The 21,210-nt window shown below is 44.5% G+C and overlaps 2 protein-coding genes across 8 annotated transcripts in view; one reads left to right on the forward strand and one right to left on the reverse strand.

Annotated features, from left to right (window-relative positions):
* The window catches only part of DUSP29 (dual specificity phosphatase 29), a 37,216-nt gene extending 29,466 nt beyond the window's left edge, over positions 1-7,750 (forward strand). For 3 of the 4 annotated variants that reach the window (XM_045783620.2, XM_045783622.2, XM_087863013.1), the window contains one exon: positions 2,709-7,750. In XM_045783620.2, the coding sequence (XP_045639576.2) occupies positions 2,709-2,953 (245 nt within the window). In that variant the 3' untranslated portion in view covers positions 2,954-7,750. The remainder of the gene's footprint in view (positions 1-2,708) is intronic. The other variant, XM_045783621.2, reaches the window with a different exon arrangement.
* Positions 7,751-8,120: 370 nt separating this feature from the next.
* The window catches only part of KAT6B (lysine acetyltransferase 6B), a 177,697-nt gene continuing 164,607 nt past the window's right edge, over positions 8,121-21,210 (reverse strand). For all 4 annotated transcript variants that reach the window (XM_045783444.2, XM_045783443.2, XM_045783445.2 and 1 more), the window contains exons 14-18: positions 18,662-18,893; positions 18,189-18,348; positions 17,256-17,591; positions 14,863-15,154; positions 8,121-11,944 (exon numbers count right to left, since the gene is read on the reverse strand). In XM_045783444.2, the coding sequence (XP_045639400.2) occupies positions 9,381-11,944; positions 14,863-15,154; positions 17,256-17,591; positions 18,189-18,348; positions 18,662-18,893 (3,584 nt within the window). In that variant the 3' untranslated portion in view covers positions 8,121-9,380. The remainder of the gene's footprint in view (positions 11,945-14,862; positions 15,155-17,255; positions 17,592-18,188; positions 18,349-18,661; positions 18,894-21,210) is intronic.

The following is a 21,210-nucleotide window of genomic DNA, read 5'->3' on the forward strand; positions in this document are numbered from 1 at the left end:
TTCAAGCATTTAGTCATGACAGAAAGAATTACCCTTTTTGCCAGGAGAGGAAGAAACGCTTTAGTTATCAGCAGAGCTGGCAAGAGGCCAGGCAGCCTCTGGAACAGTCTGTGGGGATTAGAATGCCAGAGGTACATTCCAGTCCAGGAGCAGTCATGCCACGCAAGAGCCAGGGCCGGCCTCCCCCAAACCCGACCCAGCAATAAAGAAGCCGGCCCTGCTTCTCGCCTTCCTTTCTAGCCCGTGTGCACAAGGAAAACGTTGTGTACTCACGTTCTTGTAGCTCAGCAACATGGCGGGTGGGATTGAGGGCCCCGGCTAGCTTGTGGAGATTCGTGAAAACGAATGGTGATAAAGAGAACAGTTCTTATGACGCACGTCTCTGTGCCAGCACTGGGTGTGCAGAGGGACCAAAATGGAGTCCTCCCTGCCGGGCAACGTGTGCGGGCCTCGCCAGCCGGGGGAGGAGAGAGAATCCCCGGGCCTGGTGGTCGGGGCCTCCTGGATTTCTCATGCTGCCTGGGCTGCCGACCATCGCCACTGTCCTGGGCATGGTCCCCTGGCAAGGTGAGGGGGTGAGTGTGAGAAGGACACGGGGGAGCCACACCTGCTCGGAAATGTCCTTTAGCAAGCTGTTCTCGTATCCTGCTGACGTTCCACAAAGCCAGTGACGTCCCTAAGTCTTCTCTGTCATCCTTCTGAGCTTCAGGTCCGAGACTCAGGAATAGAGACATGGCTGGGGTCACAAGTCACACAGCTCAAACTGCCCCAGCCATCTCAACCCCAGCCGAGCTATCCCACAGTGACAGAGAGGGCAGCGGCTGGGGCGGCCGTGGTGGGGACGGGCGGAGAGCTGAATCTTCTTACTTTCTCTGTCCACAGAGCACTGAGGCCAGTGGTCAGCACACAGAAGGGCCTCAATAGCAAGTTGCTTTAAACCATTTCTAGGGACGGCACTTGCTTTTTAGGTGACCTCTGGTATGTCATTTCACCACGCTGAGCCCATTTCCCATCGGTAAAACAGGGACGATGATAATGAAGCTTGAAGGTTCTGGTAAGGATAAAATGAGATCAAGCACGCTGACGCTGTGTGAGCTCCAGAGTGCTACCAAATTCTGACCTGAAGGTCGGACAAGCTGCTTCACCTTGTGGCTTCTCAGCCGGACTCAGCTGACGCCATGGTCGTGTCCAAAGGGAGTTTTTTGGTTTGTTTGTTTATGGAGATTCTTCTAGATCTCTGGTTCTCAAGCTTTCTAGTCTCAGAACGCTTTGACACTCTTAAAAAGTATTGAAGTTTTCATAGAGCTTTTGTTCGTGTAGGTTTTATCTATCAATATTTATGCTATTAGAAATAAAAACTGAAAAACTTAAAAATATTTGTTCAAAATTTGAAAACCCATTGCATGTTAAAATAATAACATGCTTTGATGAAAAAAATTGTATTTTCTAAAATAAAGCTAGGGAGAAGAGTGGCATTATTTTACATTTTTTGCAAATCTCTTCAATGTTAGGCCTATTACGATTCTGTTCGATTCTCATATCAGCTTCTACATTCAATCTGTTGCGGTACGTTGTTTCGGTTGAAGTATATTAAGAAAATCCAGCCTCATTCAGACATGTAGTTGGAGAAAGGAGGGTTATTATTTTTTAAATTTTTTTAGGGAGGGATATTTTAATAGCTTTTCCAGATAATTGTGGATATTCTTCTTTAATACTACACCAAAGCTTGACAAGTAATAGTTTGTTTTTTTATAATAATTTTTTATTATGTTATGTTAGTCACCATACAGTACATCCTTAGTTTTTGATGTAGTGTTCCATGAGTCATTATTTGCATGTAACACCCAGTGCTCCATGCAATACGTGCCCTCCTTACTACCCATCACTGGGCTATCCCAATCCCCCACCCCCCTCCCCTCTGAAGCCCTCAGTTTGTTTCCCAGACAAGTAATAGTTTTTTAAAGGCTAGCTGTGATGTGGCAACTGAAACATATTGATAAACTTCATACATACTCTGTTATATGAAAATCCATTGGTCTGTCTCGCACTTTGAATGGATTTTTTTTTACCCATGCATGATTTCATAATATTGGTCATTTGGAAAATATCAGTTCCCTAAGTTATGTTGATCTTTCAATTGTTGACACTTTTCATTTTACATTATCAAAAGAACACATTTATTAATATCATCAGTATTAGGAAACTGTCAACCTCACAGTAATAGATAAAAGTTTTCAAAAATTCTAATTTTGTGCTCAAAAGCTTGGATTTTATCACTGGCAGCAAATACCATTGGTTGTTTTCTTTGAAATGAGAGGCTTACTTTGTTCACTTTTGAGACAGAGCTTGCCAAATACCCAAGTGTGAATTATCCTGGTTTTTCTGTCATTTGTTCTTTTAAGTAAAAACAGTGTTTCATGAACAGTGGCTAACTCAGCTTGCAACGCGATCTCCCATGTGTTTTCCTTGAGATAACCATCTTACTTTGGTACTCAGCCAAAGCGCTTTATGGGAACGTACCATTTCATCACACAGAATATTAGGTAGAAGTGTAACCCAAAGCTGAAATTTGATAAAATTTATTTTTACTGCTTCATCAAGGGTGTTCGTAAGGGCAATGGGCACTTCTTCCCCCGAGAGTGCGTGGTGGCGAAGAACGCAATGACTACTAGTATAGTTTGGTGCCTCTTCTCCCCACTGCATTTCAGGTAAGATCCTGGTTCACTGTGTCATGGGCCGCAGCCGGTCGGCGACCCTGGTCCTGGCCTACCTGATGATTCACAAGCACATGACCCTGGTGGACGCCATTCGACAAGTGGCCAAGAACCGCTGTGTCCTACCCAACCGGGGCTTTCTGAAGCAGCTCCGGGAACTGGACAAGCAGCTGGTGGAGCAGAGGCGACAGACCACGCACAGCGACAACGGTGAGAAGGCTGGTGAGACGGAGCCGTAGGGCCCCTCGCAGGGCACGCAGAGACCCTCGGAACGGAGAGGGAAGGCCGAAATCGCCCTGCCCTGGGGCTTGGGACAGTGAAACCAAAGCTTGACCTCCTCTTAAACTTCCCAGGTGCGCGCTGACGAGCAGGGAGGATTCAAAGCCGCGTCCTGGATGAGCGCTTGGCTTCCCGGCAGAGCGAGGCCGACAGCCTTCAGCAGAACTGGTTACAGATGAGCACAGCTCTGCACCGAGGCGCCTGTATTTTTTAAATTTTTTTTATCTGGTAAGATGGAAGCAGAAAAGGATTGGAAAATGTGTAGGCATTGTGCTGTGATTAAATGTTTTGCCTTTGTCTGAAAGTCATACTTTTTTTTTTTTTAAGATTTTATTTATTTGTCAGAGAGAGCACAAGCAGGTGGAGCAGCAGGTGAGGGGGAGGGCAGAAACAGGCTCCCCGCCGAGCAAGGAGCCTGATGTGGGACTCGATCCCAGGACCCTGGGATCATGACCTGAGCCAAAGGCAGATCTTAACCGACTGAACCACCCAGGCATCCTTGAAAGTCATATTCTTAAAAAATAATTTTAAAATATAATTTTTTATTTTTCTAGCTGCAGGAAAGTGCCCTGGGGAGTTGTGTTACAGGAGACTTGTGTTACACAAGAGTTTGCACAGCTTATTAGCAGGCCCCCTCTTTGGGGCATCCGTACTTTCTCACCAACTCCTGCATCCTCTTTTCCACGGAATCCCCAGGCTTGGGTCGCCCCCCGTAGACGCTGCTCTCTGCAAGGTGCAGAGAGTAACTCATTTATTAGGACTGGGGTGGGTGTCCTGAGTCTCTGTACACAGGCCCCTGCCTGGTGTTCTTCCTCCTTCCTCAGGAGCCAGGGCTCTTTAGAATCTTAGCCAGAGCTGCCGCTACCCAGAAAAGTTCCATGAATTGTGGACAAGAGTTTGACTTTACAATTTCGGAAAAAAGAAGGAGGATACTACTTGGAGAAGCTCCTTTCATTTTGATTCTAGTCAAAGTAACAAGGGCTTGTTTTCAGTCACACCAGAAAGTATTTGCAAACGTGTTTGCTGTTTAATGGGAGCATAAGTCAGGTGAGTTCACGTGTGGAATTTCCCTGCCCCTGAGGCCTAAGCCAGGAGCCACGAGTGTCTGATTTTTATTCTGAAGGAGAAAACAGCAGGAGGCACCAAGCAGGTAGATGGCTTCTGGAACCAGGAACCCTAAACTAGACAGAACGCACAGAGAGATGCCGATGGAGATGCCAGAGGTCAAGGACCAGAAAGGACCAAGATCAGGTCTTCATAATGACTCAGATTTCAGTGTGATGGGAGCTGTACACAGGCTCTTGGGAAAGATATACAGACCAAAAGGGGCTCCAGGGTCACAGAGGTGCCTACCTCGACTTTCCTGTCACAGGATCCCAATAACCCACTCAAAACTCATTTATCTCCTATGTCTAATCTATTCCTTGTCCAGAGAGAAATTAGTATTTCCATTTTAATGAAATATTGTATTTAATACATCATAATGAAATACTTACATTTAAATGAATCCATTATGTAGGAAGGATGTAATGCTGGTGTTCTCTTGAGCTTCTCCGCACCTTCCTACATGCTCCCACCCCTTTGTGGGCTACGAATCCTACCGAGGACAGCAGAAGCAGAGAACTTTAAGGTTGGTGTACTGGTCTCTTCAAGATGGCTCCCGGGCACCAGAGGTAGGAGAAAGTAGCAACAGAAATTTTTGCAAAAGCATTTCAAGTCTTCAGAGGTAAATTATTTGGTCAACAAGTATTCACTGAGAACCTACCACATGCCCTAAACTGGGTTAGGAAGTCAAAAGTCAAAACAAAATGGCATGTTGTGATCGAGTACAATGAGGAAACGGGTACCGAGGTGAGGAACAGTTGGGCATGGGGCAAAGACCTCTCTGAGGAGATGCGGTGAGCAGAGTCTTGAAGGATCACACCTTCCAAAGGGGGAGGGATCACTTTAGGCCGGGGAACAGAACAGCACAGGTGAAGGCCCCAGGGTGACAAAGAGGTGTCTTTGAGGAACTGTCCCTCAGTGAAGCTGGAGCTCGTGGGTGAGAGGGGAAGTGGAAGAAGAGGGTTATAGAAACTAGATTTTATTCCAAATGCAGAAAAAAACCAGAGTGGTATTAGGCAAGGGAATGGTATGACCTATGTTTTAAGGAGATCACTCCTGCCGAACTATGGAGAATGGCTTGTTGGGACTTAAGAAAGGAGGCAAGACGACCAGTCAGGAGGCTGATGGAACTGTGGACAGGAAGAGGAAGGTGGCCTAGACTGAGACAGCACCAGGGAAGTAGTCCTCAAGATTTGTTTGGAATTACTCTGGAATCAACAGAACCTGCTGAGAGGGGAGAGAAAAATGAAAGATACTGATTTGGTTTCTTGCCTGAATATGGAGATGGGGTTTACTAGAGCAGAAATGGGGGGAGGGGGCTGGAGATCACTAGTTCTGTCAGGTTGGTAAGACATACAAAAGGTGTCCCATACCATTTGAGCTTGAATCTAGAGGGAGCTTAGAGGAATGTTCACAAATGCTGATTAATTCTGGGTATTATCTGTATACAGGTGGTGTCTGAGCTCATTGTAGGACGAGGTGAGATGAGAAAAGAGAGGAAGCCCCAGGCCTGAGCGCTTCAACATCCATGTTTAAAGCTGGGCCTGGGTGGCAGAGGGAGATCCAAGGAAGGGGACAGAGAAGGGAGAAGGAAAACCAGGAGTGTGGAATTATGGGCACCTGGGCACAAAAAAAATGGAAGGTACTGCTTCACAACATAACAGAACTGGTACTCTGAGTATTGACTGTAGACTGCTGGAGACAACGCTTGCTCTTAACAACCAAGTAAACTATATTCGTATGGCACTTACCAGTTCCTATAGCATCATGGATTTGTTGGCTAAGCCTTTGAATCAGAGAGAGGACTATGGCGTTTTCACAAAGTCAGGTGTTGTAGGAAGAGCTGCCATTTGGAGAACCGGGTTTGTTTCAGCTCACAAAGTTTAGCTGAGGGAGTTTGGGCAATCGAGTTGGCTCCTGGGAGCCCCATCTCCTCACCTACACGCCAGAGACAACTGCCCCACCTCAGGCTGGGCGTGTGGATCACGTGGAAGCTGTTTGTGAAAGCGTGGCAACAACATTGAGTCATTATTTCTAAAACAGAACGTCGGTGAGGAAGGCTAATGCTTTCACACCCGGGAAGGAACCGCTTGAGTTATTCAAAAGTTAACGGTCGACAGCTGACAGCCACTAGACTCTTACAAGGTAAATGAAAGAACACATTTCTGGTCTTAAAAACGTGGCTTGTTAACGCATCTCAACCTAATGGTGACTCCATGTCACTCCTGACGAATCCAAGTTCCTGTTTTCCAGGATCCTTGGCATCACATTTAGGTCTGAACTGCTTTCTCTAGTGAGAGTGGGTAAGTGGGGAGGAGCACGCAGGGTGTTCTGAGGCCACTCTGACCCGCAGCTCCTCTCCTCCCCAAAGCTTTCTGTCCTGCCCGTGAATGTTGGAGATTGGGCCTCTACCTGGCTATGCTGCAGTCGCTTGGGAGCCTGTGACACAGGGTCCCCAGTACTGGTATCTAGCAGGTCTGGGGCAGTGACCACAACTTCCCCACGAGCTCCCTGGAGGACTGTGAGGCAGGCAGGGTGTGGGGGGTGACGGAACCCCAGTTTCACACAAACCATAGGGTGTGATTAGCAAGCCACTGCGAAAGGGAAACACAGGGGAATCTCAGTCCCCAAAGAACCTCAAGAGAAGAGACTACATAGGTGAAGGTTTCAAGAGGGGGCCTGTGGAAGCTTCCAGATCAGCTCGTTAGCAGGCCCCGCACCCCAGCTCCTGGGCTCAAGGCAGCCTCTTGCCTGACGGGCACACCCACTGGGTGGCTGAGATTCGAGATTGCAGCCCAACTGAGGCTGTAGCGGATTCGAACAAGCGGCACACCATCACCTCCCACTCGAGGTGGATTACTTTCCTCTCAGACCAGAACAGCACCCAAAGTTTCCTTCCCTTTGTGACAACAGCCCTTGCAGAAGCGTCCTGGAAGCGCTCCCTCAGCCACTGCAGGTATCCCCCTCACCGACTGCATCTGTAGAAGGGAAAGACCAAAAGACAAGGTCTTGCCACTAAACCCAGACGGCTTTGTAACTGTGACAGAAACATAGGGTGAGAGCACAGGGCAAAAAACCCAGCGGGCATCCTCCCTCTGCAGGGCCTGCGACCCCGGGCTGTACGAACTAGCCTGCCTTCTCCGTTTTATTCTGAGTCGGCTTGAGGTTTGTGTCTACGATCTATGAAACAGGTGATTTTTTGTGTTGAACCACTAGTGGAAAAGCAACGCTCTCCCTCAAAGAGGTCTACAAGAAGTGGCGGGAGAGTAGTAAGCACCCACATTTAGACATGTTGCGAGCTTAGTGGGCCGTTTTCACATGGGTGCCAAGTCAAGCATTTATTTCTATGTCTGTAGCTTAAACAATAAAATATTTGAAGGGTCAGACAGAACTTTCTCTGAATGCCATAAAATAATGTTTGTGAACAATGACTTTTTTTGGGGGGGGGTCTAACCTTAAGAAAACATCCAATCACTCATTCACAACAGAACAAAACTTTCACACTTTTTTTGAGAAAATGATTTTTCAAATATGCAGTCCCAAATTGGGTGCTTTTGGGTATTAACTTTTATAAAAATGAAGTTTGCTACCACTGTGCTGAGGCCCTGAGGGGTGTTTATACAGACTGTACAAATGAGGCAAGTGGCTATTTGTGCAGGGTCCCTTTGCAAATGAAGATCAAAGTCAAAAAGAAAAAAACAAATTCACTTTATTTTAAAGACAATGATTGGCATACAGAAGGTATGCACCAGCATAAAATAAACTTTCATGAAAAGCATTAAAATCCATTATAAATTAATTTATTAAATAGGTATTTGGTATATGTGATGGTTTTATTAGATATTACTCTTATTTATTGCCAACCCCCTCCCCCAAAGTCAAAACAAATCAGAAAATCTCATAACTCCAATTTACACTAAATAATTTATTTTCCCAAAATGTGTATGTGTTCTGAGATGTGACACATGATACAGTTCAATTGGTCATTCTCTATCAATCATAATATGACAGGACACAAGAGGCTAAAAATGGCTCATCATAATTTATTTTATGTTAAAATGTACAGCTTTTTTTTTGTTTGTTTTTTTTTTCTTTTTTTTGAAGTGACTGACTAAAAAGAGAACAGATAAATACAAGAGTGTCGCTGGCTCCTATTTTATACAAGGATTACGCCTCTCCTGCTTGGCCCTCACAGTCACCCTGTACAGGTACAAAGGCTACAAAAAAGGAAGCAATATAAACAGACACAAATAACTTTTTTGCTTTTTTACATGCGGTTTGTAAGCTTAGTTTGAGCTATTCACAAGCTACTTCTCTATTTTTCCTTAAAAAATAACTCCAATATTTTATAAAGATAGAAAAATCTACAGATGGAATGAAAATGTAAAGTTAGAGGCATTTCCATAAAATAGCAACTTTACACCAAATTCACTATTTTTTTTTAAATCCTGCCAAGTATTTGGACATATATGAAATGTTTCAAAACCTGACAGATAAACACTGAGATATGCTTCATTCAATAAACAGAAGTCTGCATTTATAAAACAGAAAGCTGCCTTTTTTCCCCAAAGAAATCTGTCACCAAAATGGAAAAGGGTCTCAACTTTACACCAAACATTTAGCAATAAAACCCTTTTGACTAACCAAATGGGAATAGCTTTTATAGCTCTTTACAGTTTTATAATTAACAAAAATATAGTTTTTTTTTTAAACCCTCAAATCAGGGCACCCTAATCAAGGCAAAAAACTTAAGAAATGGCTTACTGTTAGCACAACACTTGTACAGTACTACAAAATGCACTGTCACTAACAAAGACATTAGCGGCATGCTCAAGTGTCACCTTAAACAAAATATACAATAACTGAAAGGCTAAAGGCATTTACATGGAGTGGACAGGGAAGAAAAAAAAAAAGTTCTCGGTTCAGTATTAAAACAGATAATTTGGTGGGGCGGGGCTTGATATCCACATCGTTTAATGGAAGCAGGCACAACAAGTGGCTGCCTTCAAACTGTAGTCCAGAGAGGCCTTCCTTTGCAGAGAATTTCATATAAAAGTAACAGAAACAAAGATACCAAAAAAGAAAAAGGAAAAAAAGAAAAACAACTTGTATAAGGCTTTCTGCTGCATACAGCTTTTTTTTTTTTTTTTTTAAATAAATGGTGCCAACAAATGTTTTTGCATTCACACCAATTGCTGGTTTTGAAATCGTACTCTTCGAAGGTATTTGTGCAGATTCAATCCAATAGTGATGCCCGGGGGATCCTGTCACTGCCCCTGCCGCCTACCTTCTCATGTAGGAGCCATTGAGAGACTGTTTGGACATGCCCGTGTTCATGTAGCCGTGATGCCCGGGGGCCGTGTACATCATGTTACCGTGGGGCGGGGTCTGCATTGGCTGCTGGGCATATGGCTGCGTTCCCATCATGCCCATCTGCATCTGCATAGGGTACTGGGGTGTTTGATTCATGTAGCCATGATTGCTGTGGTAGCCACTGTTCATCATCGGCTGGGACATGCTGTACCCATTCATGGCGTTGAGAGTATTCATGTTCATGTTCACAGAGTTGACATTGTAGGCTGGGGCTGGCATCAGGTTCACACTCATGTTCATGCCTCTCTGCATCGTTAAAGTCCGCGCGGGACCCTGCATGGCTACCGTCTGGGAGCGCCCATAGATCTGCGACTGATGGGTGGCAGCGGCTGGTGACAGAGACGCCGATTTGGTTCTCATGGAGACGTGGCCCTTGCTGGCGATCTGGGTTTGCAGTCTTTGGCTGTGGGAGATGCCAATATTTGATGCAGCCATGTTCCGTTGCAAAAGAGGCGGTGGCAGGTTCATTGGAGGAGGAGTCAGGTTGGGGGGTGGGGTCATGGTAGCTTGTGCTTGGGGTCCCCCGGGGACAGAGTGCGGAGACTGAGAAAGCTGAACAAGCCCTGTGTTACTTAATGGTGTGGACAAAGAGGCACTGTTTGCATAGGAAGTTACAGCAGCGGAATGGCTGTAAGGCAATGAATGATCAATAAGTGTATTAGTTAACTGCTGTAGTTTGGCAAGGCTGAAGGTGGCTGACGGCTGTGGGTAATGCCCAGCCCCAAAATCACTCTGACCCATTCGCTCGTATAAGCCAAGGTTGGCGTTGCCGGTCTCGGGGATCTCAGCCAGCTGCATGGGCGGGGTGAAGTTGGCAGCCATGCTGCACTGAGCCAGCTGCTGGCTGCTGCTCGGGGGCCTCTCCACCACACAGCCTTGAGGAGACTTGACCCCGCAGGTCGGGGGGGAGCTGATGCTGGTCTGCTGCAGCATGCTGCAGCTCCCACTCATGTTGGACATCTGCTGGGTGACAGCACAGCTGCTCTGCGTCAGATTGCTGGAGGTGAGGTTGCTATAGGAGCAGCTGTTCTGTGAGGAGCCGTTTCCACAAATGCTGCCACCCATAGTAGAATCATAGCTACTCGGGTTTTCGTAGTTCTCGGTTGTGCTCTCAATACTGCCCAGGTCACTAAATCCGCTGTCCACGACTTGCTGTGAGTGGTCTGACACTGACGGGACATCCATCATTGGACTGGTTTCCATGTTCTGCAAAGATGGCACCGAGATGGCACTTTGATCTGGGCTGATTTGGGCATAGCTGTTTTCCAGGGCAGGGACGCTTGGGCTGTTGACAGAACGTACTGACTGGCCAGGATGGGAATGGACGGATGAAACGGGGCTACTGTGGTCTGACTGCTGGCAATCGTCCAGAGTGGCGGCGATCTGTGGACTTTGGTCTGCGTGGGTGTAGTTCTGTAGGCTTCTACAAGCCTCCTGAGTCTCGGTGCAATCCTGGAAAGTGTCGTCCTGTTCGCTGTTCTCCTGGGTTAAGGACTGAACTGCCTGAACGGTCTCAGAGTCAATTTCCAGGGTTGCGGTATTTCTCTCTTTGAACCCAGCGTCCACTTCTTCGCTGCTCTTTTGGTCCTGCTTCTGTGCCTGTTCTTCTGGGGATTCCTCATCAGACTCAGGTGCAGCGTCGGTGTCTCCAGCAAGCTCCTTAGGTTCACTGTTACAAGCAGCGGCAAGGTCAACGCCACAGTCCATTAAGACTTCTGAGTTCGAATGACTAGGCTGGACACTAAGGTCTAAAAAAGCCTCCTGGTTTTCTAGTACTTCTTTGAAGGCTTCTCTCGGGCGTTCCTCCTTCTCTGCTTCTGTGCACTCCATGTGACTGTCATCCTCATCATCCGCATCATGGCCCTCGTTGTGAGATGGCTCTTCATCCTCTTCCTCCTCCTCCTCATGCTCATCCAAGGGAACGGGCTCTTCTTTGTCCATGCAGACTTCTGGTTCCTCTTTCTCCTGACTTTTAGCACCACCTGGGTCTTTGTCTACATTTTCTTCTTCTTCCTCCTCCTCCTCTTCTTCCTCCTCCTCCTCTTCGTCATCTTCCTCTTCCTCCTCCTCCTCCTCCTCCTCCTCCTCAGGTTTGATGAGATCATCTTCTGGTTTTTCACCCGGTGATTTGTTTGGACTTACAGGTGCACATGTTTCGTCCCTTCTGTTTTCGTCCCGAGGCAGCAGGGGCTCCACGGTTTCCTTGACCTCCTCCTCAATCCTGGTGGGAGTGGGGCTAGTTTTGTCTTCCGGAGTCTCCTTCTGTTCTTCTACTGTTATCTGGTCATCAGGTTCCATGGGTGTTTCTGGCGGGGTGTACAAGTTCAGTTTAAATCCGGTCTTCCTCTCTTTGTTCGGCCTCCACTTAGACAGACCACGTTTTGTTCCTTTTGGCCACACTTGTTTGCACTTTAGAGGTTCGGGATTGTCTCTACTGCTGTCTTTCAAGTTATCTGTGTTGTCATCCATATTGTCTTAGCGAGGAGACAGAAACAGGAGGAGAAAAACAAAAGTCTTAGAAAGTATCACCTTGAACAACTTGAATTCATTCTTCTAAATTACTTAGTATGCAAGAGTTGATGATAAAGACACAATCAAAACTAATACAGAATCACATTGTGCCATAAACCAAGTAAATCACCTAAGTCTGGGACAATAATATGTATCTCAAATAGTCCCTCCCTCCTCCCCCAACAGAAAGTTGTACTTTTTATAGAAAGCATGTGGATGCAGACAGCTATAATAAACTGCTTTGAGTTTAACAAGTAAGACGTTCGTTCTCTGACGTAAAAGCCCAGAATTCCGCAATGTAAAAAAATCAGTTTGAATACGTACGAATTAGAACCTACAGGGGAAAAGGAGTTAATGCTAGCTCATCTCGAAAGCACCACTGTCCTGGAGAAATGAACAGAAGCCCAACTCACACACCTATCCTGAGAAAGTGAACTTCTGTTTGTGGACATTTACTGGATTTAAATAATCTCAGATGACATTATTTACTTTGATTCGAATGTTCTCTCTGGCATAAAAAGAAACTGTGCACCTCTGAAACAAATGAAGAGATGCCTAAGTGTCCCGATCAGATGCGTCTGTAATGTACTAGAGGGTCATCATTTCCTGCACGACACGAACGATAACGTATTTACCATGAAATGAATATTTAAACTACAGGTATTCTCTCGACTGCTAATTCTGTCCACATTGTATTGAGGATCAACTTGCTGCTCGAGTGTAAGGTCTGAACGCTACAGTAAATAAGAAATAAACCATAATTGTCACGTTCATTTTAACTTGGCTAATCTTATTTTTACTGTACCTTTCTGCATGCACATATGATTATAAAGAGATTTGTAAATATATTTATCTAAATATAAGCAAACAAATATACGAATAAATACAAATATAAAACACCTAAGTCTTCATGAGATCTTTAGAAAGAAAGTTAAAGTTCACACTGATCTGGAAGGGTCAATGTAAAGGAAAAGCTTTACAAAGAAAAATAGCCTTATTACAAACACTACTTTGGAAAACAGACATAAGATCTCACATTCAATGTGGAACTGAGATCCTTTTTGCCAGAATGGAGTGATTTCTAATCCAATCAGTACACAGCAGGGTAAGCTCTTAGTTCATTTATGTAACAAAAGGATTACACATAAACTTACCTCCAAGTATTACATTCAAATTGGCTAGCTGAGAAGAACAGGTAAGTGAGGCAGACTGATTCCTTCAGAAGTACAAAGTACAATACCCAATTAACAGTCACTCCAAGGTGTCCAAATGGTTTTATTTCTAGTCACATGGGCAGGTTAATAGCCATGCCAATGTGCTCATATTCCACATGCTACTGGACCTACCAGCTTTTGTAGGAACACCTCTCTAAATCAGAAGATGAGTTTTCTCATGATTAAGGAGATCCTGAAAGGAACCAGTTTAATATGGCCACTTAGAATTTTAAAGGCAAATGGCCCTAGAGTGGAGAATAAAGGTAGTGATGATTCCTTTACAGGCTCCTGAAAAGAAGCAGAAATAAGGCTCAATGTCCACAAACAAAAAATGGTATTTTACTGCAGTTTGTTGTCACTGTTTGTTTGTTTAAAGAAACTAAAGAACAGGGGCGCCTGGGTGGCTCAGTCAGTTGGGAGCCTGACTCTTGGTTTGGCTCAGGTCGTGGGACAGAGTCCCTTGTGGGGCTAGCGGGGAGTCTGCTTGAAAGATTCACTTCCCTCTGCCCCTGCCCCTCTTCACCCCTCAAATAAATAAATAAATCTTAAAAAAAAAAAAAAAAAGAAGAAAAAAGAAAGAAAAGAGAAACTAAAGAACAAGGCTTGGATTCTTTATACCCAGTGTAAGATGTCATTCTCTCAGCAAACGACTGTATACAGCAATAGTATTCCAGCTAATTATGAAAGTCAGGAAGATGCTTGCTCATGCCCTTAAAATTGTGGCTTTTCTTTTCTTTTCTTTTTTTTAAGTAATCTCTATACCAAACATGGGACTCAAAGTCACAACCATGAGATCAAGAGTCTCATGCTCCACCCACTGAGCCAGGTGCCCCAAACCGTGGCTTCTCAAAAAGCAAGAGACACTAGCAATTCCCAGGGAAATGAGATGGCCTGTTTCTAGATTAGAAGAGATACTAGATTAAGTTCTTAAATTGAGTCATTTCAGCTGCAGAGCAGAGAGACTGTCCGCAGATCCTTATGATTCAGCTGGGAACTCAAGAATCCAAGCCAAAAGGCAAGGAATGGCTGCTTTTAAACACAGCATCTAAGATGATTTATTGGTGCTGGTATTTTTTTTTTTTTTTTTAAGGAGATGGGGTGGGGTGTCCCTGCCAACAGCAAATTGTAAAATAGTAATTTAAAAGGAAGGACAATTTCCTGATTTCCACATTATCCTATATTATCAAAGCTAATACTGATGCTGTGGTGAGTTTAAATGGTTCTTGGTAATAATGTATCCTAAGACACCACTAATTACAAGCTGCACCATCCATTTACTAAATTCATTTTTCAGGAAGAAAGAAACTACTGCATTCGATGCTCACATTGACAGGAATATAAACCCTGATTCCGGAAATACTAGATGTGAAAAAAAGTACCTATGAGAATCAAGGAAATGCAGTGTGTTTCTTATTGAGAGACTTCAGAGTTTTTGAGGACAAGCCAATTTGTGGAAAGTAAGATGAACCCACCTAGAAGAATGTTCTGGCCTTAGAAGTTGTTTAAAATAAAATCCAATTCCAGGAAGAAGGGATAGAACCTTTCATGAATGAGAGAGGACATATGAGCACTGATTCCTGGTGGGCCGACACAACCTCAGAGCTGCCTTTGGGCGGTCATATACGAGACATGCACAAGGATGAGATTTGTATAATCCCTCCACTTACTTCTACAAGGGTCAGCATTCTTAAAACAATGATTGTCTTTTTCTTCGTCTTCCTCTGTTTGTCTTTTCTTCCCAGGCTGATGTTGGAACACTTTTCTCAGGACTGGCTTCCCGCCGTCTTCCTCCACTTCAATCTCACAGGTAGGCTCCAGGTGCGGCATTGGCCTCTCTTCATCTGAGTTGTCAAAGGGCTCGTTCAGGACTTCTGTCGTCTCAGAAATGGTCTCAGTTGTTACGCTGCTGTTGATCCTCCTGCGTTTACGACCCCTTTTCTTCTTTAGCACAAAAGGCCTCTGAATTTAATTCCAAACATAATACATAAGAGCTCATGAGAAATTAAATGGTTGAGTCGATAGGCAGCAAACATGTACCAAAGGCCTGTCTGAGAATCTTAACACGTAGAGACTTCTGGAACGCCTTTGTACTTAACCTTCCATCTGATGTTTAACATCCCTCTCGGGCTCTAACTACACAGGCAAGTGTCTTCCAAATAAAACAGCTGTTTACTCAAGAAGATGCTTTGAGAGGGAACACTGCCTCAGCTTAACTGTAGATTTTAAAAGCTAAGGTTTGCTTTTCTAGCATACATCTTCCAGTGGTACCTGCAGACTTCAATATCCTGTACATCATCGCTATTCAGTCATCACCAACACACGTTTCCGTAAATGTTGCAATAATCGACTAGCCACTGGGTCACTCATTTAATACTTGATAACTTCATGGAGCACCTGCTATAAGCAAAGTGCTGTAAAGATTAACCTACTTGTTCCCCGTTTCACAGGACTTCAGAACGATGAAAAGGGGATGAGGACAGGGTACTAGAAGAAAGGATTATTCTACTGCTTAAAATATTAAGGCAGTCATGTACTGATGACTGCAAGGATGTCAGCAACTGGTAATTCTATAAAATATTTTATTATAGAAGGCATCTAAAGAATGGAAAGACATGTGAAATCTGTCTTATTTATGTAAGACAGGAAACTTTTTTTTCCCCCCAATTGCACCACAGGCTGGCACAGAGGACTCTCCATAATAGCAACTATAAAATACTTCTGCCCAAGCAACAAAGTATTTAATGAAGCAAAACTAAAACACAGGAGTAACACTTTTGCTGCTAAAATGCAATCTGTCAATAAAGGGCCTGAAAACTTATTTAAAATACATTGCAAAGAAGGTTCAATATGCTTGGTTAAAACTCTATACAAACTGTATCCAAGAATTATTGTTGGCTCACATTAACTCTCTGAACGTTCACCTATAAACCTGATGACCATATTCTATAATTTAACATTTATGGTTATTAACAGCCCCAGTTGGCCTGCCCTCCCTAACCCACTGGAATTTACTCAAACGTGAGTACAGCTGATATAAAGAACTGTTTTTTTCCTGACTGAATCCATTTATATGATGGGAATCCATATCATGCCTTTGATAATTCTGGTTTTGATGTTTTTAAAACAAATTTCTTTTGTAGTATATACATAATAACTGAACACATTTTCCTTGTAAGCAATCAAAAGATTACCCACAAACCTGAAGTGTGCTTTACGGGGTGCTCTTTTCTACCCCCTTGCCACAGCTGCCCTCCCACTAACAGACGACCAAGCTGGGGAGTAGAACAGCAGGTTCTTTGACAGGCGGTCCACCAGACAACCTTGGGGCAGAGCCTCAACCTGCGATATTTCTAGAAGTCTTGGCTAGACTAACAATAGCTGGTCCCTCACTATGTCACAGATACTGAAGACAAAGGTATCAGATCTGGGTTGAACAATTACCTAAGGACAAAAATCAATTTTTTACTTTCTGCACAAGGTATATCTAGAGAGACCACCCAGCTCTGAGAAATTTCAGCAATGTGACTTGGCCACAAAAACGAAGTATCAGCATGAACATGGACAGCCTGAAATACCTTCTAACAATTCTGTGCCAAGAACAAGAAACAGACACAGTTACCAGGGGCGCTGGGCTTGAAACCGGGGTCCTCATCTTGTTCTGGCTCCATCTCTAAGGAGTTGTGTGACCTTGGACAAGTCTCCTGGCCTCCTTAGGCCTTGGTATTTTCATCCAAATGCACTGAAGGGTGGCTTTAAGTGCTCTCCAGGACCCTTTTCTGCTCCCATAGCCTGACTTACTCTAGTCCCACACACCAGCAGGTGGCAGTAACTACTAGGCGAGGAAGCCTGCCTGTCTCTGTTTCCTGTCCCGGCACTAACAAACCTCACAAAGTAAACACAATCATGACTAAGAGAAATGATGATGATATATGATCAGCAGGACTGAATACAAATAAACTACATCTAAAGAACAGAGAATGAAACAAATACTAATAGACTGTTTGCAATGACAAGATTTGATTGAAACGGATTCAGAGTGCAAATCTAAACAGACACATACCTTTCTCTTTATGGCAACTGATTGTGGTTTAGTCAATCTTGGAGGAGAACTCTGAATATTTTCTTCTTCCTCTTCCTCCTCCTCCTCCTCCTCCTCTTCCTCCTCCTCTTCCTCCTCCTCCTCCTCTTCCTCCTCCTCCTCCTCTTCTTCGCTGCTATCTTTAGACAGCTCCATCAGCTGCCCTCGCTCCCCTGCCACTGGCCGGCTCTCCGGGGAATGCAAATATTTATTTTTCGATTGTACTTTTGCAGGTGATTGCCTACTGTTCGCTCTAGAGGACAGGATTTCTTGCTCCTCCTTTTCCCAGCAGCTAGCTTGTTCCATTAGCCGCTCAGCCTAAAGTGGGGGAGGGTAAAAACGGTGGGCCAGTGAAAGGGCAGTTAAGCCAGAGCCTCTAAGGATCAAAGGCAGAGGATGTCTTAAGTCGTTTCTGATCAGGACAGTCAGCCAGGCAAGCAACATTCCAGCTGCATCATCTCAGGACTCTTTTGCATCAGTTAGGATAACAAATCAAAGAAGATTGGGTTTCATGGGATATTTAGCAGTATTAATGATGCAGCGAATTGATTTGAGTCCTTTATCACTACATTACATGCTCGCTGGCATGGAGCACTTTAAGCAAGTTCATAAACACAAAGAATCGATTGACACTGCAGCCTTGGAGCTCAGCACCAAATGTGATCTGATTACATGCTGTCAGTAGTGAAAAATGCTGCTTTGTGATCAATGATAAATGTTTCATTTTTCATACTCAATTCAATAAAATTATCATGTCTTACCATGCAACCTCAGTTAGGATAAATTAGTGCCATATCATTTCACAAGCTCTCTCTACATAACCAAGCCTTTGACAACGACGGTAATGACTTTCTTAGCTTAAGAATGCTGTGACACTGAAGTCACACGACTTAGGCAGATGAAGCCAATCATTACCTCTTTCTCAGCTTCCCGCTCTTCTTCAGAAACTGCAGCATTAGAAATTAAAATTGGGGTCCACCTTAGACTTTCTGGATCAAGTTCATTGGTCCGGGAACAGGTTTTCAGCTTTTCCATGTGGCCCAATATCAACTTTTCCCTTCTAATGATGACAAATCTGTGATGTGATGAGGCAGAACAAAGCACAATCAAAAGCTGAAATTCCATTTCACCTTCACACGTTGACAAATGCTAGTGCTATTTCCCGGGGTACGACTGATGAGGAAGCTCATCAATGAAAAAGTATAGCGAACTGAAATCTGACCAGCAAAAAAGTATCATTTCCTGTTTTCTATTTAGAGGAAAGGTTCTGATAATACCTTTTATCAACCTCTTATCTTAAACTGGAATACATTCCCCTAACGCCAGGGACCCCTCCTGGTGTGAGATGCTTGAGAGGCAGCCAACGACGCCCCGGCATTGGTACTCACCTGCCATCCCTCTTGTCAATCATATGGAGGTGCTGCAGAGTGGTGGCGATGTCATGTGGGCACATGCCCGTAGCTCTGCTGATGGCCTTGATGCTGATGTGCCTCTCCTGGTGGTGGTAGAGATATTCTAAGATGACGCTCTTCCAGTAGGCCAGGTAGGAGAGACGGCCCAGATCAGAGAGTGGCTTTTCAGGAGACCCTGCTTGGCCTTCTCTTCTAGAAAGCAAATAGCCTAGGGCAGAAAAAGCCAAAGTTGACCTCACTGTGGTGTTTTTAGACATTGGAACAGGGGCCACTTGGAAATAACGTTAAGTAGCAATACGGTAAAAACAGTGTGACTTTATGTCTGTGGTCTCTTCCCAGTTACAGTGATTTGATCTCCATGAAGTTTACGCTTTTGTACCTTTTATAGTAGCACTCCAAGTCAACTCACATAGCTGGCGGCAGCATTCCAAACACACGTCACGGCATATTTAACAAAGCTAAGGTTGAGGGACGTTACTTCTGATAAATTTCAACATCCAAGTTTCCCACCAGCTTTAGATTAATCTACTTTCAAAAAATGAAATGTCAGGCACTTACTCAGAAATCCTGTCGAGGGACCACCCCAAACATTAATGGGCAAGTTGTTTTCCACAGGAAGGACCTAATGACCCTTTGACAGCTGGGTCTTAATAAAAGAGAAGGGTCTCTGTTGACTCAGATTCTATATTGCTTGTTACATTTAACTAGTCGGCTGATCTGAAGCTTTGTTTGAGGACTAATAAAAGAATGTCTTTTAAGTCAACTGCTGCAACTCACATCAGCTCCACTAGCTCTATTTTCACCTCTTTCATGTAAATTAATTTATAATCCAAACCCAGAAAACTGCCTCTACAAATTAAAACAAAACAACTTCCTTAAAATAAACTGTTTCATGTATTTTCAGAAAATCCCTGGGCATGGTAAGCTTTGAATGTGCATCTATAGCATTATACGGTGAAGGTTCCTTGGCAAAGGGACTTTAAAATGATTTAAAACCTTAAATCCACTTGAAGGTAATGAATGAAAGCTGGCGGCGGTCTTGGTAATTAAGAGCCACTTATGGAGCAGAGAAGAAATGCTATAAACTAATGATGGCTACCTTGCTCTAATTATCGATTTCAATAGCCTCACCTTCATGAACTTCCTAAATTTAAACAAACATCACCCACGTACAGTAGGTGGCAGCAATTACAAAATCATGCTGCTCTGTACACCACCCGAATCTTCAGCACTTTTCTTCTTTATCTGCATTTCCAAAATGGCTGCATTCTCAAGAATTTTCTCAATTTTGGATTTTTTTCTTAGAAGGAGAAATCATGCCTCTGATGCATTTTCCTGCCTCTCAAAATCACTGTGCATAATGCAGAAATAGAGAACAAGAAATCCACCCTGACCCTAGAGGGGTGTAACCACAGCATTTTGCATTTTGACGGTTTTAATCTGAATGTCATTATAAAGAATAAGCATATATTTAACTTTAGGCTTTCCTGAAGTCTTCTGACTTATTTGTCTCTTTAACTCATGTTTAAGTGTAACGTATTTGATCAAATGCAAACAAGCACCACAAAATTTTGCAGTCAAACCGCTGTCGACACGTCATTCAGCTGCATACAGAGGCTTTCAAGAGCAGTGTCAGGAATGCTAACAGTGATGACCACGGTGCTCAATCTCGCCCAGATCATGCCCTGTCAGTTTGGAGAAGAGCTCTCTGTCACTCAAGTACAAACAGTGCCCAGGCCTCACGACGACACAGATAATTGGCACATCCGTCACCTGCCTCCTAAGTGCTTGGCACATGCTGAGAAATTTACTCAGCTGGCTGGAGGACCCAGCTCTGTCCCCTCTGTGCTGGGGGGGAGAGGACCAGAGTATCCAGGCTATGCAACTATCCTCTGGGGACCATGAGATCCCACAATTAAAAGTCCCCTGCAATGCCCGTGAAATTCCCTAGTCCCTCACTGGTTCTTATCTGAACCCCATAGGTAGGGACAGAAAGCCCCACTCCCACAGCCCAGCAGCAAGATTTCTGTACGACCTTAGTCAGAAGGCGGTAGGTGCCCTTCCTACCTTCTGTTCTCCACTCCTATGAGCAACCTTAGCCAGGAAGCACATGGATTTCTTTGTTCTGTCTTCTCTTCCCTTAATCCCTACCCCGGGCTCAACCAGAATCCCCCCAAAACATATTTTACACAGCTGTTCATGTTTTCACACCCTGGGGCAGTACAAACACCTTTATCAGGGCCTTAGCCTGAACTGGTCGGGCCACTGCAACTCTCAGGCAACATGGGGTCTGCGGAGAGCGTTTAGGCATGAACTGAAACTCAGCACCTGCGATTCCCATCATGGTAAGCGAGGGTGTCCTGGGACACTCCCTCGGACACAGTGTGCACTCTGTGACTGCCACTGCCACGGGAGAGTCCTGGGGCCCAAGGTGGGCTGGGGAGGCAGCAGCAGGGCAATAAGCCCCACTGAGCGTGCATACTCTGAGCCTGCTGAGCCCACTGGATTTTCACAGCAAGCACCCT

Source organism: Ursus americanus, chromosome 6 (genome assembly GCF_024610735.1).
Source record: "Ursus americanus isolate L20-20 chromosome 6, mUrsAme1.1.p, whole genome shotgun sequence".
NCBI lineage: Eukaryota > Metazoa > Chordata > Mammalia > Carnivora > Ursidae > Ursus > Ursus americanus.